The sequence below is a fragment of the Brassica oleracea genome, chromosome C4 (assembly GCF_000695525.1).
Source record: "Brassica oleracea var. oleracea cultivar TO1000 chromosome C4, BOL, whole genome shotgun sequence".
Classification (NCBI taxonomy): domain Eukaryota; kingdom Viridiplantae; phylum Streptophyta; class Magnoliopsida; order Brassicales; family Brassicaceae; genus Brassica; species Brassica oleracea.
The window spans coordinates 8,285,452-8,302,396 of NC_027751.1; the positions used below are offsets into that span (position 1 = coordinate 8,285,452).

The 16,945-nt window shown below is 37.6% G+C and overlaps 4 protein-coding genes across 4 annotated transcripts; 2 read left to right on the plus strand and 2 right to left on the minus strand.

Moving 5' to 3' along the window:
• Positions 1-3,845: 3,845 nt before the first annotated feature.
• On the plus strand, positions 3,846-6,640 carry LOC106342991 (protein phosphatase 2C 29). The gene is made up of 4 exons (XM_013782081.1): positions 3,846-5,713; positions 5,793-5,906; positions 5,996-6,251; positions 6,328-6,640. Exons 1-4 carry the CDS (start codon positions 3,971-3,973, stop codon positions 6,453-6,455), a joined length of 2,241 nt encoding a protein of 746 aa, XP_013637535.1. The 5' UTR covers positions 3,846-3,970; the 3' UTR covers positions 6,456-6,640.
• Positions 6,641-10,454: 3,814 nt separating this feature from the next.
• Positions 10,455-11,921, minus strand: LOC106339698 (EID1-like F-box protein 3). Its single transcript, XM_013778555.1, has one exon. The coding sequence runs from the start codon at positions 11,580-11,582 to the stop codon at positions 10,758-10,760; it is 825 nt and encodes a 274-aa protein (XP_013634009.1). The 5' UTR covers positions 11,583-11,921; the 3' UTR covers positions 10,455-10,757.
• A 437-nt stretch (positions 11,922-12,358) lies between these two features.
• LOC106342837 (MND1-interacting protein 1) lies at positions 12,359-14,728 on the minus strand. Its single transcript, XM_013781877.1, has 3 exons — positions 14,637-14,728; positions 13,156-14,495; positions 12,359-13,095 (listed from the first exon to the last, which is right to left on the minus strand). Exons 2-3 carry the CDS (start codon positions 14,461-14,463, stop codon positions 12,601-12,603), a joined length of 1,803 nt encoding a protein of 600 aa, XP_013637331.1. The 5' UTR covers positions 14,464-14,495; positions 14,637-14,728; the 3' UTR covers positions 12,359-12,600.
• A 975-nt stretch (positions 14,729-15,703) lies between these two features.
• LOC106341460 lies at positions 15,704-16,106 on the plus strand. Its single transcript, XM_013780231.1, has one exon. It carries the CDS (start codon positions 15,740-15,742, stop codon positions 16,034-16,036), a length of 297 nt encoding a protein of 98 aa, XP_013635685.1. The 5' UTR covers positions 15,704-15,739; the 3' UTR covers positions 16,037-16,106.
• The last annotated feature ends 839 nt before the right edge of the window (positions 16,107-16,945 follow it).

Consider the following 16,945-nt stretch of genomic DNA (forward strand, 5'->3'; position numbering starts at 1 on the left):
ATGAAGCAGAATTAAGCAGCTAGACTTGAGAATTAAGCTGCCAGACTTGAGAATTAAGCTGCCAGACTTATAAGGTTTTATAAAGCTTTTATAAGGTTTTATAAGGCTTTATAAAGGTTTTATAAGCTCGAGTTTATTGAAGAGAAGAAGAAGAGAGAAGAATATATTTTATTATATTGTGTACTGAGGTCACTTGTCTTTAAATACTTGTACCCAGATCCACAATTTGAATTTAAAGGGAATATAGTTTCTCTCAGATCTACTCTCTCTCTCTCTCTCTCTGTTCTTCAATGTTCTTCATCTACATCTCTTTATCCTCACATTCTTTCACTTTGGAAACAGAGAAACAATGTATATCACAACAGCTGCATTATCGCTCCAACGGTGATTGCGCGTGGGATATACAGAGAAGTGAAGATCATAATCATGGCAAGGAGGGATAGGAAGAAATTTCTTTCTCTGTTGTCAAGTTGAATTATATAATTTATTAGCTCCATAACATTGCTCTATCTTGTTTTTATTTTCTTTTTGCCAAGGTAGAGTAGCATTTAGATTAACTTTTTGTAAATCTGAACATCATTAATATGATATTAGCATTCTTAGCAAAAAAAAAAAAAACAGTAGCGAGAGGAAGATACCCCGAAACCTAACGACACCACGAAAAAGGCACGACACGACCTACCACTAAGCCTTTGAACATAGACGTCAACAAAACCAAGACAAACTGATAGTATCATGATAGCTAATCTCAAAACCAGAGCAAATACAATCGAGATCACCCAAGCCAACATCCGTAGAGTCTAGAGGAGCAAAATAAAACAAGCCACAAAATGTCAAAGCGTTTCCTTAAATTTATTGACACTAGAAATTGAATCGGAGGTGTATTAAGATAAACAAGGTTTGATCCGTATTTTGGGCATGCTAGATGTGATATCTGCGAGCGATTCTAATAATCTGATCATGCCATAACGAATTGTCAAATTTCTCCGAAGTGGTCTGTTATTGGATTAACTTAAGTTGCATGCATGATTTCTTCAAAATAACACCAAGCTTTCAAGCTTGCTTTCGTTATATTTCGCATGCAACAAACTAATTGTTATGCGAAATTACAGAGAATACCACCTACTTATTATTTTAAACATTGATGTATATATTAATTACCACCTATTTATTTTAGTTTGTGTTGTAATAAACAAATTTCAAGAAAACAAAAAAATGTAGCATAAAACCGTTTTGTGTTAATTTTGTCGTGAGATCAAGAGAAAAATGTCAAATAAATATAGGAATAATGATTTTTTGTTTTGTTGTATTTGCGTATTATTAAATTAAATGACAAAGCTTAGGATTCTATGTCCACATACCAAGATAGAGCAAAATCCCACAACCTGCTCTTCGAACTCGGGTTCCTTGACCAAAGATAGACAACCCGACCCACTATGCCACGCTCTACTTCCATTGTTATTTAACATATTTAATATATATATGTATCTATGGCTAAAATATCAGAAAATAAATCCCCGAGTACTCCCGGATTTATTTCCGATTTTTGGATAACTCGCTAGGCCCGGGTTCGCCGCACGCGTAGCGCCTAGCGAGTTTCCGAACAAGGGTTTTTCCTAATCAAATGACATAGTCACCGATGACAAAACCAGAATATTTTTTTTTTACCACACAGCGTGTTCCAAGTTTGAAATATCTTTCGACTAATGTCAGAAGGTGAACCGATCATCTATTACGGCCCACCATGTAAACTATTTGGACCAAAGCCCAAACCTAAACTGACCAAGTGGTGATAATTTAGTTCAATCGAATCCATAACTGATGTGTGTACATACCAAACCCCGAGAAATTACCAATAGGTTACAACCACTTGGTTTAAAACCAGAATAATTTAATTTTATACTTAGCCAAAAACAGCAATGAAGGATTTTTTGAAATTTAGCGAAGAATAGTGAAACCTGTGAAATACAGCTCCATTCAGTTAAACTTGTACTTTGATATGGATCGGTCTTAATTTATGGGAAAACTGTTAAAATAACACATTTTTATTATTTGCAAACGTAGTTATTATTAGCAGCATGTAGTGTATGTTTAAAACGTGAAAACGAGATGTATAATGATTTACCATTTAATGATATACGATATATTTAGAGAAGTGATATTAATATTAATTTTGAAAATGTGTAAAATAACTAAATATTTTTTCAAACAATAGTTTTTAGTAGAAAAAAAATGTCAGTAGCCCTAGAGTATAACTATTATCTCACAGAAATCAAACTGACACTGACTTTAACTGTCACTTAACCCACTTATACTGCATTTGTAACGGTTAAGCTCGTGTTGTTTATTTGTTGATTCTAATTGCAACACGAGTCACATAATTTTCCAACGTATGGTAATTTGGTAACGGACGCAATAATGAATTGTGTCTGACAATTGACACAAAAAGAAAATATACTCATATGCGTTACTTATTGAAAAAGTAGTAGATGGCAAAAATAATTGGCTGAACTGGTAAGATGTTAGTTGAATTGTTTAATTTTTTCTTAGAACAGAATTTGTGTGAACAGTTTGAAGCCAACGAACTGAATGAAAGAAAAAGTATGAAAAATGTGAAAATAAGCACGAAAAGTATGAAAAATGAAAGGAATATATCGAATAAAAAAGTTTGAATGGAAGGGAATATATTGTTGTAATGTGAATGAATAGTAAAGTTCTCATGAACAGATAAATATATGGTTGAAACAAGCGCTTTGTTTATGTACTAAAGAATGTTATACTTTTTGTCAACATGTACTAAAGAATGTTATACTTTAAACTTTGTAATTTTCAACGATGTTATATTTTCATGTTGCTTATATGATGATTAAGTTGATTAAGTATTCTTAATTTCTCTAAAGTTGGGTAATTAAGTATCTAAAGAGGCAGCATTTTCTTCTTTAGTTATAATCCCAAATTATTTATCAGATTTCTACTTGAAATATTTTCAGTCCATTGTATCAATTTGTGTATATTTTAGTAAAACCCCACACCAGTATTAATTTGGCCAATTATATTTTAATTGGTAACTTATCTTATAATCTTTTTTTTCTGTTAAAAACTTATCTTATAATCTATTTGGTGGACTTAAAAGAGAAAACCAAAGGGTATAAATGCGAATTCTCATTGTCCCGGAGACCGATGAGCGCGAACAAAGCAAATGACAAAAGGCTTTCCTAATATAAGAATCCTTTAGACCAGAGGTCCCGAGCCTAGGTTTACTATTTTGACCTTTTCCCTTTTTCTTTTATTTTTCCAGAGGAAGTTACTTTCCTCAGATTATGTTTAGTTCAAAACTGTTTTCTACACTTATATAATGTAGCTCCAAGTAATTATTCCAAGTTTAGAACTTCATTAACGCGACGTCTGGTGAGCTTAAAAAATTGTACTAACGTGACCACATCGAGTTATCCTAACTATAGCAAGTTGATAAGTGATAACAAAGTCAAAATATTTTCCAGTCTGGAATTACCATTTATGCTCCTGATAAAAGGAAGAAAGTCCACAACTAGTCAACTACAACTGCGCTAATGTTATTCCTTTTTTTTGTATTTCTCATGTCCGAATATCACTAATTTGCAATTAAACATTCGAACAAACTGATTTTTTCTACTTTTAATTAATTATTCTGGTCAAAATCTTATAAAAGGGGTTTTAGAGCATTACAAGGGTGAATTTGTAATTAAAAGAGAATGTTGGTGGTACTTACGTAATCGAGCCAAGAAAAAGCGAAAAAAAGAGTCAATGTTTCCCTTATTTCAAAACCACTAAAGACTTAAAAAGAAAACATATTTAAATCCCAAAGAAACACGACAAAAGTCTCTCTCCCTGTGTGTCTTAATATTTTTCTTCTCAGCTCACAATTTCAAAATCGCCGAGAAATTATTAACTTTTATTATCGGAAAATATATTTTCTCGGCCATCAAATGTGATGGGAGGTGGATTCTCCTCCCTCTTACCTTGCTTCAACCAAGGTCACTGTAGCCGCCGCCGCCAACACTCCCCGACATCAGCGGCGCAGAATCAAACTCATTCCGATCGGCTCAACACTCTCTGTGAGCCGTTGGATGAGACTCTAGGCCACTCTTACTGCTACGTCCCTTCCTCTAACCGCTTCCTTTCCCCCTTCCCTTCGGATCGGTTCACCTCTCCCACCGGTTCGTTCCGGTTATCTCCCGGTCGGATCCGAGGCTCCGCGTCATCGGACCAGCTCCACACCGGGTTCAGATCTATCTCCGGAGCCTCGGTTAGCGCCAACACGTCAAATTCCAAAACTGTCCTTCAGCTCGACGATATTTACGACGATGCCACTGTGAGCACTTTCGGCGGCAGCCTGAGGAGCTGCGTCGTGAACGCTAACGGCTTCGAAGGAACGTCGTCGTTTAGCGCGCTCCCGCTTCAGCCCGTGCCGTTGGGACCGGACCGGTCCGGTCCCGTGGAGCGTAACGGTTTATTCATGTCCGGTCCGATCGAGAGAGGCGCGACGTCGGGACCGCTGGACCCCGCCGGAGAGATTTTGAGATCTAACTCCGCCGGCGTGCACTTCTCGGCGCCGCTCGGCGGCGTTTACTCGAAGAAGAGGCGGAAGAGGAGGAAGAAGAAGAGTCTCTCGTGGCATCCGATTTTCGGGGAGAGGAAGCAGCGGCCGTGGGTTCTCCCGGTGTCGAACTTCGTCGTCGGTGCTAAAAAGGAGAACACCGTGAGTCCCGACGGCGGCGAAGCGGCGGCGGAGGCAGCTTCCGCCGGAGAGAACGAGTTACAGTGGGCGTTGGGGAAGGCGGGAGAGGACAGAGTGCAGCTAGCTGTTTTCGAGAAGCAAGGGTGGCTCTTCGCCGGAATCTACGACGGGTTTAACGGTCCCGACGCGCCGGAGTTTCTGATGGCTAATCTTTACCGTGCGGTTCATAGTGAGTTACAAGGCTTGTTCTGGGAACTTGAGGAAGAAGAGGAAGACGAAAAAGGTGATAATAGGTTAGATAGTAGTACAACAGAGTTAGCAAGTTCGAGCAAGAGTCCATCAGAGGTGGTGGAAGTGAAGGAGAGGAAACGTTTATGGGAGCTTCTCGCGGAGGCTCAAGCGGAAGACGGGTTAGATCTTTCAGGTTCCGATAGGTTTGCGTTCTCGGTTGACGATGTTATTTCCGGAGGCAATGCTGTCTCTGTCGGAAGTAAGAGGTGGCTGTTCTTGTCGAAGTTGAAGCGGGGTTTGTCTAAGCAAGGAGTTTCAAGCGAAGCCGAGGTGGTAGATAGCGTTAGAGTAGAGGAAACGGTGGAGAAGAGGAAGAAGAGACGTAAAGTGGGTACGGTCGATCACGAGTTGGTTCTTAAAGCCATGTCGAATGGTCTCGAAGCCACGGAGCAAGCGTTCTTGGAGATGACTGATAAGGTTCTCGACACGAATCCCGAGCTTGCGTTGATGGGTTCTTGCTTGCTGGTTGCGCTGATGAGAGATGATGATGTGTATATAATGAACATAGGGGATAGTAGAGCTCTAGTTGCGCAGCATGAGGTTAAAGAAACGGGTGGGGGTGTGGAGACAGAAAGATGTAGTGATTTGGACATAGACAGTGACATCAGAGAGCCTTCGGCTGTGGATGACGATGAAACATGTGCGCAGGGCACGAAACTGGTGGCGTTGCAGCTGACTACAGATCACAGCACTAGCATCGAAGATGTAATTCTCAACTCTTGAAACCTTCTTAAGCTTTTGTTGCCTAGGATCATACACTTACAATATTCTTGTCACATCTCAGGAAGTAACAAGAATAAAAAACGAGCACCCTGATGACATGCATTGCATAGTAAACGACAGAGTTAAAGGACGGCTCAAGGTGACCAGAGCGTTTGGAGCAGGGTTCTTGAAGCAGGTTAAGCTAGATATTAAATCTTAAATCACAAAAAAAAAACTATTATCATTACCGTAATTCTCACAAAGGAAAAGTGGATTTTGTTGCAGCCTAAACTGAACGATGCGTTACTGGAAATGTTTAGAAATGAGTACATTGGGACGGATCCATACATATCATGCACACCGTCTCTACGTCACTACAGGCTAACAGAGAATGATCAGTTTATGGTTCTGTCGTCTGATGGGTTGTACCAATACCTGAGCAACGAGGAAGTTGTTTCTCTTGCCATGGAGAAGTTTCCAGATGGAGATCCTGCTCAACATGTTATACAGGAACTACTTGTCCGTGCAGCTAAGAAAGCTGGTAAAACAAAACATCTTTTCCCTTTTTAAACTACACTGGTTTGCGAGTTTGGTGATTAATGATTGTTGGAAAGCAGGGTTGGGGTTTCATGAGCTTCTGGATATTCCGCAAGGAGATAGAAGAAAGTATCACGACGACTGCACTGTATTAGTGATAGCACTTGGAGGAAGTAGGATATGGAAGTCATCAGGAAAGTACTTATGAGAACCATGAAAACTACAATTTGAAGGCAACAGAGAAACTCAAAAATGTATCAAAAGGGTGGCAAAAACTTTGTTTAGTTTTCGCCAAGTTCTCTTTTCTTTTTGTTTCCTTAGGAATGTTTTTTTTTTGTATTAATATTGGTAAAGAATGATTGGTTATCAGTACTATTTAATGGAATCAATGGGGTTTATAATGTTTTGTGCAAGTATCTTACAATATTAAAAGAGAAAAGGGGAATATGAAGCTATCTGAGCTATGCCACCTTAACGAATTAAATCAACCAATGAGAGAGTTTCAATTTGACAGGTTACTTAAGCTTTGTTGACCAAATCTTAAACGGGACATTCCTGTGGATTTTATATTTTGTTTTTGTTCCTTTGGTACGGGCTTGTATGGCTCTTTAAAATAAAATCGATAACGTAATATATTGCTCTTCGACTTCCATTCTTCAACACTTTATAAATCGATTAAAAAAAACTAAAGAAGAGCCACCACAGTATGAACAGCTCTTTCTTATGTTTTTTTCATTGAGCGATTTTTCGATACACACGATGACACGAACCTAAAAGTCTCTTTCTTTTTTTCAGGGGCATCCGTGATGAATGAAGCTACAAGCGGTATTCATCGTTACCCTTTGCCTCAGTAAGTCCAGTCCGTCTACGTCTCTTTCATCATCACAATAACTTTCTTCGGCGAACTGGTAAGAGATCTATAAACCTTTGTTAATTGTTTTACATATTCTTATAATTTTTATATCTCCAGATTCGTTTCGTGATTAGGACTGAACTATTCTTTATCTACAATAGAGAGCTAGAAACAATAATTGATTGTTTTAGGGTTTGGGAGTCTCCTCTTCCATGTATCAGTGAAGACCGGGCTGATAGATAAAGTAAGCAGAGGATTCCTCACGCTTTTTATTATTTTTCAGAGAAACTTCTCAGAATTTCACCAGTCAAATTCATAGCGAGGAGATCCTACCAGCCAAATTCAAACGTAGACCTTCGAGTTATTCATGCTTTTCATTGTTCTAGAGTTATTCGTGTTGCAAAACCGCGAAGATCCTGTCATAAAAAAAATAAACGTGAAGATTTCCATATATATAGTGAGGTACATCAAATGCTTTACCTAAACTAAAAAAATATATATATATTTCATTTCTTATTTTCATGCAATTTCAAATTTGTTTTCACAATGATACAATCAGTCATCCTCGATTTAGCTACTTTTGGTCTCATCATCATTGTATTCTTTCATAACTCAGACTCATATACGTTTTTCAATATTTTAAAATTCTCATTGATTCAGGCAGTCACAACGCAGTCAATGACAGAGAGACGAATAAAAACTGGTACTTGCATATGCAATATAGGAAGCCGAGCATATAGGAAGTTCGTTGAAGTTAGACATGAGACAAAATTACCAAATAAGTATAAGCAGAAGGATGAGAAAATAAAAGCAGTAAGGAAGGGGAAGGATCACAATCAAAGAACCATCAGAAAAATAATAAGAGAGGAAGGACAAACAAAACGGCCACCGTGGTTGAGAAACACAACGTGTAAGAGAATGTTAGGCTAGAAGAGTTTCAATCTGATAAATAGAGTTAAGTGTATACTTGTAGTTAAAATCTTTTATTGGAAATGTGCTCCAACCATGATAATTTATTTGTGTTTTTCCATCTCAATCATAAACTGTTTAATAGTTAACTTAACAGTCTAAGATAATAATAGAAGTATGTTTCTCCTCTAATAGACAAATAATATTGCAAGGTTATATATTTTCTACACAATGACAATGACAAATATATATATGCATATGTTTAATGGCAGTAATGCACATAATCTATCCAAAGTAATTTTATGTCTAAACATGAATTGTTCATAATAAAATGTCCTACATGTTTCACAATTTTATAGAAAATACTTATTGACAAAACAACAAATACCAAGCAATATCATATCAAAACAAATAAATAAATAATATAATATATCACAAAATAAAAGTACTTTATTTTAACCTTTAATATAATCCATCTATTTCAAAATTATCAATGTTTTATTGAACTTTTTTTAAAAAGACATATTTTTTTACATTTTCAATATATTTTTATTAGGTATAACTGTAAATTTAAGGCTTTAGATTAAAAATTTATGATTATTGAATTTTGATTGGCTAAAAATTATGAAAAATAGTTAATCAGAAAAATATTACATTTGCAATCAAATTTAAGATGAATTTTTAATATGTATTAAAATTTTAAAACATACGTTTTTTTAAATATTAATTTTATAAACAGATAAACCGCGCGTAGCGCGGTAAAATTTCTAGTAACCGCTAATAAAAGAAAATGAAGACAAAACACAGCTTTTGCATAATTTTTTTTTAATATTTTGAAAATAATGTAATGGGTTAGTAATCCGTTTACGAGTGATCTATACTATTAATGCAGAATCCCTCGTAAGATTATGTCCTTGATTTTTTTAAAAAAAATTACAATACAATGCCATTGTCATTTAATTTTTAATTAGAAATTTATTAATGACCATAATTATTTACACCCTACTTCTTTATATGACCAATATATTATGAAACATTTAGTACTGTTAGAGTATTTAGGCGCATCTGCACAAAATACATAATACAAAATTTATAATGTCGAGCAATATATTGTATGTGACATCTCTATGGCTTTTATAGTTTATCGGATTACACATGCAATTTTTTTTTTTTTTGCAATTTACTAGCTTTACAATACTATTCATATACTATAATTATCACTAGATCTAAAGGATGACAAAAAAAAAATCCACTAGATCTAAATTGATATGAAACGTTCTAATACACATGCAATTGTAATTTATTACCCATGAATTTTAAATCTATTTTTTCTTTACAAAATAGGGATCCAAACTGTGGGTGAAAAACTATGAAATGTGCAACTAAAATTTAAACTCATTATGTTTGAAAAACCTAAACAAAAGTAATGAAATATTCTGAAACCTATTTTTTGAAAAATAAATTATTTAAATATCTAACAAACATTTTTTTTTAAAACAAGATATTTACAACTAATATTATAGTATTACCCGAAAAACCTTTATATATATTGGTTTTTGAACCGATTTGGTAGGTAATATATTCCCATGAAATTTAAAACTTTTATTAAAAATGAATAATATCTAAACTATGCACTTTAAAACTTAGCTCAACTAAGTTTAAATACTTTATCAATGTATTACTGTTTATGGCATATTCTTTACGATAGTTAAAGAAACTATAGCTAAGAATTTAGTATGAACTGTTACAAAAAAAAAAAATAGTATGAATACGATATTGTTAGATTTACTTATAATCGGCATCTTGTCTATAATTGTCACCAAAAAATATAGTTTGAACTTATGTGGCTGTCAATAAAAATCAATTTTTCTTTTCAAAAACAATTCATGTAACACTTGCAATATTACATTTATTTTACTTTTTATCCAATATATTAAAAATTGTCCTAATTTCTTGATATAAGCAAATCACCGGAATATTTTTCATCTAAAAATTTTAAATTTATAGGAATTTTTCGATATTTTCATTTAAAAATTCAAAAGTGATTTTTACCCGAATTATTCAAAATTATCTCAAAAACGAAAACCAAACCAAAACCAAATTAAATCCAGAATTTATCGAATTCTTAACATTATCATCTGAACCAAACCGAAAACCAAAATAACTAAATTGAAACCGATCCAAAATGATAAATAACCAAACAATAATTATATCTTTTGAATCGAAAGACCAAAAACTACAAACCAATTAGAACCAAACCAAAAACTCAAAAATAAAAAGAAACAAATTGAAATCGAATGGAAAATCGAAAAATAATAATGAACAAACAGACAGGTTAATATATTTGTTAACAGAAAATAATTTCTCGTTTTTAAAGCTCTGGTCAAATCTAATATTATGAGCAAATTGAATGCTTTTGATGATTTTATTTGAAAGATTAGCGGGAAGAAAAAATAAATTTTACTATTGTACATAGAATATTTTCACTATGGAACCCATGGTGTAGCTCTAAGCTTCCATCCACGGGCCCAAATATGTTTAGTGGGCCAAAACGGTTAACTAGAGGTGCTAAATGACAACAATAAATCAAAACTTTATCGTTCTCAAAGCCATCACAAATCAACAGTGTAGATCAGATCTCTCAATCTGAGATTCTTCAACTCGAGCTCTAAGACAATCTAATTGAAACCTCTTCCCTTCTGCTGTTTGCATATATGCCTCCAAAGTCCACCACCACTGGATTAGATCTCACCCCCGTAAAAAATCGTCGCTATCATCGTCCTCTTCACCATCAAAATCCCTCTCTTCTTCATCCGACGAGAGTGGAATCAACCAGCAAGTACCGTGCAAGTGACCGTTAACGCAAACGTAGAACTCTAGCCCACCGTCTCTCGACCCCAACCGCCTCGCCGCGCTCTTAGGAACTAAACGCGCCGCCTTCATGCTCCACACGCGCCCTCCGCAATACGGACACCTAACCTTCTCCTCAAGCTCCGCCTGTCTCCTCACGAGACACTGCCTCGTCTTCGACCTCATAAATTCCCTAAATACCCCTCTGAAAACACCTAAATGCTCTTCTCCGCCACCACCCACCGCCTCATGCTCGCACGGATCGCTCACGTACAAGAGATCTCCCCGGCAGTTTTTCGGCAGAAAAAACCTCCCGGAGGTCTTGGAGAATCTCGACTCGGACGCGAAGTGACCCGGCCACCGAGTCGACTCGCCGCCGCCGCAGAAGAACATGAGTTTCGCCAGCGCCTGCCATCCCCCGTCGATTCTCCCGCTCGGATCTGATCCGGACAATGCCGCCGCCATCCCCGGAGCGCGGTGAACGCAGAGCGAACGCCACAGAACGCGTCTCGCGATCGCCCAGAACCTACGGCTCACGGAGGCGACTGCGCATATCGTGTGGATGTCCCAGCTGATTGACTCGAAGACGAGAGTCAGCACCTGCTCGTTCTCTATTACCGTTTCGCCGAAACTCGGTAATCGACTCGGTTGCTTGAATCGGACCGGTCGAGACGAGTTCATCATTGGGACTGACGGAGAATCTACCCTTCTAGAAAAAATCATTTAGCTTTTTTTACAACCTACACGCAGCGTCGCGATCCTCACATATTTATAGCGGTTGGTACGGTGCTCAAGGGTGATACACGTGGCTTCTTGTCTGAGCAACAGATTCTGTGATGCTCCCACTCCCGCCATTAAATGTGTCAACATTAGATTGGTTACGGGGACGCGTGTCTCTTTGCGATTGCGTGCACGCTGCGACAACAGAGAATCAGGGTATATGGTAGTACAAAAGGAAGAAAACAAAGGGGTGGGGGCGCCACGTGTTGAGACGCAAACGTGGATTCTAAACGTTATTTTCTAAAAGCCAAAATATCTAAGGAGACACATGTCTCAAGATGGAGACTTTGTTTGATACGCAGAAACGTGGCAGCTCCGAACTAGATACGACGAAGTAGTTCGTAACTGAGAGACGCAACACATTCAAAGTCAATCATATCCAGTCCAGTTTTTTGATATTTTTTTTAAAGAGTGTGTTACTAATATTCTCTTCCTAAAACCAAAATATTCTCTTCTTTTTTCACTGACAAATCTTTCAACCGTAAGAATCTTATACAGAGAACATATTCCTCCTGGAACCCATGTTATATTTGTTTTTCAAGCAAAGTTACAAACACGCAAGGCATCAGTACATTATTCAAAATCTCATTAGAAGTCCCAAATGGAATAAACATGGAGCTGTTGATATGTTTTTGGAATGAAATGGATTATTTGAAACATAAAAGGCTTTTGAAAAAATGGAACATTTCTCTATAAAATTTTAGTTAAAAGGGAATGTGTTTCAGAGTTTGGGTAAAGAAGCTTTAATTTTGTTTAACTTACATTGTCAACCCTAGGAAGATCATAAACCAGGGAACATCTTCTAACAACTCAAAAGACTTATTTATGTAAAGACCAAATGCTCAACATTCAAGCCATAATTGAACTTGAAAGAGACGATATGAAGCAGAGATGCTCCATAAGTTTTAAGTTAAAATAGAAAAAGACGAAGTATTATATCTGAACAAAAGAAATATTTTGACTACGAAGTCGCTCCAAAGACACGGATTCTCTGCTGAACCGAAGCTCTGCAACAAGGACAGGTCGCTTTGTCACCACCCATGAAGCTCTCGCTGCAGCTCGCACATACAACTTGGTGAGCACAAGGGAGAAACACAACCGAAACCTCATCTTTCATACAGATTAAACATTCCCGGTCATAACTTTCCTCTTTCTCATACAACCCATCAAGCCTATCCAGCTCTTCAAGCAGTTTAGACACTTCTTCTCCCGTTGTCTGGGAGATGTTATTTGACAGGAGGCTTGCGTCAGTTGAAGAGTCCTTGTTGAGCCGAGACAGCTCTTGTTCCAGTCTCTGGAGATCGTCTTTATGTCTCTGAAAATCTATCTCAATCTTCAACCGCAAGCTTTCAACATTTCTCTTGTTTCTCACCTCAGTTGCTTCCTTGGACCCTTGTTCTTCTTCCACTTGAGCCAACGCCTGCTCCTTTGCTTTCTCCTCCTCCCTCCATTTCTCCTGCAAAAATAGATATTAACAAGATGATCCAAGAAAAGAAGATAATACATTTCTTGGTACCTCATATTCTTTTTCCTCCTGTTTGATCTGTGCTAAACCCCTCTCGAGTGCCTTAATCTTTTCTTTCTCACCATCAATCTCGCCTTGCAACTTCTTCTTCTGCTTCTCCCACGCTACAAGTCTCTTCAACCGTTTCTTCTCCTTCTTCGTTGCCTCTATGCAAGCCGTGAGCGATTCTGATTCACTTAGCTTGGAAGCTTCGATCTCAGCCCGGATCACTGCATTCTCGTTCTCAAGCCTCCTCGCTATCATACCAGCCTTGTCGACATGACTGCTCACTTTTCTAAGATCACTCTCCATCTCTGATATCCTTTTCACCGTCGACTCCTCCCCACTTTGTTTCCCTTTCTTCAACCGTAAGTTCTCTTCTCTCTCACTCCTCAACGACTGAAGCTCAGCGAGTTCATCGCTAACCTTCTGCGCAGCTTGCATCGCCTTCTTCTGAGCCCACTCTCTCCTCTCCTTCACTTGCATCTTCAGATCCTGAACCTGACGCAGCAGTCCTATCAAAGCATCATCCTTTCCCTTCTCAGGCGCGCTGTCATCATCGAGGTTCAGATCCTGGAACTTCTCCAAAACTGAACTAACACTCTCTTGTGGCGGCTGCTCACACTTCTTACTAGCACGATAACCAGCGGCAAACGCAGCAACATTCTCTCTCAGCAAACACTTCATAGACGGCGTTAGATTAAACCTCCTAGGACAATCAATCTCTCTAGCACCATCACCATCACCATCACCATCCATCTTTCCAGAGGTTGGTATATCAATTGTACTCGCCTTCCCAACATGAAGCTCACTCATAAGCAAACAACACATCGCATCGCCTTTACTCAAATTAGGCTTCACTTGTTTCAACAAATAAACCATACCAGCAAGCGAGTACTCCACCAGCTGTCTCAGATCAGCGAACACGGTCTCTGATCCATCCTCATCCTCCTCCCCGTTACTACTACCTTTTAGATGAGCCAGTGAGTTATCCAGAATGTTGTTCAACACATCCGTCCCACCGTAACAGTACCCGTTACTCAGAACAGCTCTCAAGGCTGCATCCTCATCGTAACCCAAAGACACAAGCTTTAAGACAGCTTCGTTGTATATATGCTCCAAATGTTTCAGGAGTAGATCCTCTAGCTGCTCCTCGGTGCAGTAACCGTAACCACTGTCCTCGAAGTTGCCACTAGGGTTGGAATCAAGGAGACTCGATAGAGCTGTCTTGTTGAGGAGACAAGACGGATCGAATTGGGGTTTCGTGGATCGGGTCTTCCGGTTCGGTCTGACGTGCTTCGACCTCACAGTACAACCCATCGGATGATATCTTTCTAGGTATATACGAGAATCTGAAGAGAAGAGATTGAAAGAGTGAAAGATCATTGAATCGTTAAGTGAATGCTAAACCAAACCAGGATCAGGAGAAAATAGTGATAACGAAAGGAGACGTGGAGAATAAAAATGAAAGAACAAGGGTAGATGAAACTTACTGATCGGCGATGGCTGTATTTCTCAACCGAGACGACAGAACTTCGGTGCAGACAAGAAGACACAAGTGTTTCCGGATTCTGGTGGTGTTTTGTGTGTGGGTGTAAGTGGTAAACAGTATGGGCTAATATTATACTTAACTGGGCCTTTAATTGGGCCAGGCGCTAAATGATATTTCGATGACGTTTACCTCGCCCCGTAGATATTGTAAAATGTAAAAAGCCAAAATGAATAAACTATGGCCAAAAAAACCCGAATCCGAAGAACCGAACCGAACCCAATCCAAAAATATAGTATCGAATCCAAATCAAAATTAATTAAATATCCGAATAGGTTTAAAATTTTGGTATCTAAAAAACCAAAACCGAAACCGATCCGAACTGAAGTATTTCGGGTACCCGAATGTATTCAAAATATATTTATACACCTACATATATTAATTATTTTTAGATTTGATGTATATTAAAACATCCAAAATATATAAGATATTTATAAATTGTTCAAAATACTTGAAAATATATACAAATAGTTAAAAGTAAATGTTTAAAATAGCTAAAATATACTCAAAACACAAAAAATGCTTGAAATATCTATTGATTTTCTATCCAAATATTCAAACCAACCAATTTAAATGTTAATTTTATGTATTTTGACATATGTTATTCAAATTTATATGTAATATATTATTTCGTTTATTGATTTTGAGAAATTTTAAACATAATGAATTTAAATTTTTTTTAAAATAATTTAAATGGATTATCCGAACCCGAACCGAAATTTAGAAATACTCAAATGAGATTGAAATCTTTGAACCCGAAAACCTGAAACCTGAATAGATCCGAACCGAATCCGAATGGGTACCGAAGGCCCACCCTAGTAAACCTTCTTGGTGTAGATAGCTAGCTTTTGCATGGGCTTACGTGTGCACGTACTCCACGTACGTAGGCGTAACTAGTGACACGTATATGCGTAATAGACGTGGCGATGCCAACAGACTCGACTAATCGTACGCCGTTAGTCGTTAAATTTAATCGTGAGCCAGGAGGTCACAAGGCAAACCAAAGCAAAGGGAAAAAAAGAAGTTAGGTTCAAGAAGAAGAAGAAGATGCATTCAGCGAAGGAAAAGATCAGCGACATGGCCAGCACGGCCAAGGAGAAGCTCAACATTGGCAGCGCAAAGGCACAAAGCCATGCGGAGAAGACTATGGCTAGGACTTCAGAAGAGAAGAAGATGGCTCACGAGCGAGAGAAGTCTAAGGAGGCGCAGGCCAAGGCCGAGCTCCACGAGTCTAAGGCTGAGCATGCGGCGGACGCTCAGGTTCACCGCCACCATCTTCCTGGACACACCGCCTACCCTAGCCGAACCACGGGCGCTGCTCATTACCCACCGGGACAAATCTAAAACTAAGCTATATTAAGACTAGCGGTTTAGTTTGCTTCTGTAATATGTATGCTTTTGTGTCCTTTCTAATAAAAATAACGTGAATTATCTTGGTTGATTCCTCTAATGATTGCTCTCGGAAATAAAATATACTTCAAATAATCTTTAATCTATGCAAATGCAACATGCATACTAGATTAAAACGAGAGAGTTGATCTTGTTTATATTAGTTTAGTGAGCTTTCTGTAGATGTAAAAACCGATTGTGAATTCAGAGAATAGATATTTACAAATCTATATATAATAGCAAACCTAATTTTGATGCTAGATGACCTAATCATTTTTTTATAGGAAAATAAAATTTAAATATAACGGTTTAGTTTAACAATATTTTGTAATCTAACGGACATGATCATCTCTTATTTATAAGATCCGACGTCATCAATCTCCTTCACCAAAAGGCGTCTCAATCAACTGCTCTCTGAACGAGCACCCCTTATACATCCGCCTCTTTGCAAAGGACACCTCATTTGCCTCCTTTCGGATTCAACCCGTCTCTAAAATCCATTTATATATTGAAGTTTCAGATTTCTTATCCCTTTGCATATTCCATCATCATTCTGTCCATTTACATTGTCCATCATCCTCATCCAGTTTTAGATGTAAGAATTTCTCTCATACAGTTCATCACCATCGTAGTACATGTATTTGTCTTTGGTTTTTTTACTTCGTTTATTATCTGGAAATAAATCAATCCAGTGTTCGTTGTTTTATTTAAAGGGACAGATTTTCAAAAAAAAATTAACTGTTTGGTACTGCGTGGGAGGAGATGGAGTGAATCACGTATTCTTTTTGGCCGAAGAACAATCTATGTTCTCAGATTACTTATAGATTTCGACTTATTTTGTCTCTGAAATTGGAAAATTCCCAA

Excerpts from the sequence above, each read along its gene's own strand:
- LOC106342991 (XM_013782081.1), top strand. The coding sequence starts at position 3,971 with ATGGGAGGTGGATTCTCCTCCCTCTTACCTTGCTTCAACCAAGGTCAC. Across the intron at positions 5,714-5,792 it reads ACAGCACTAGCATCGAAGAT|GAAGTAACAAGAATAAAAAA; the intron begins GTAATTCTCAAC and ends GTCACATCTCAG. Across the intron at positions 5,907-5,995 it reads GAGCAGGGTTCTTGAAGCAG|CCTAAACTGAACGATGCGTT; the intron begins GTTAAGCTAGAT and ends ATTTTGTTGCAG.
- LOC106342837 (XM_013781877.1), bottom strand. The coding sequence starts at position 14,463 with ATGGGTTGTACTGTGAGGTCGAAGCACGTCAGACCGAACCGGAAGACC. Across the intron at positions 13,096-13,155 it reads AGGAGGAAAAAGAATATGAG|GAGAAATGGAGGGAGGAGGA; the intron begins GTACCAAGAAAT and ends CTATTTTTGCAG.
- LOC106339698 (XM_013778555.1), bottom strand. The coding sequence starts at position 11,582 with ATGATTTTTTCTAGAAGGGTAGATTCTCCGTCAGTCCCAATGATGAAC.
- LOC106341460 (XM_013780231.1), top strand. The coding sequence starts at position 15,740 with ATGCATTCAGCGAAGGAAAAGATCAGCGACATGGCCAGCACGGCCAAG.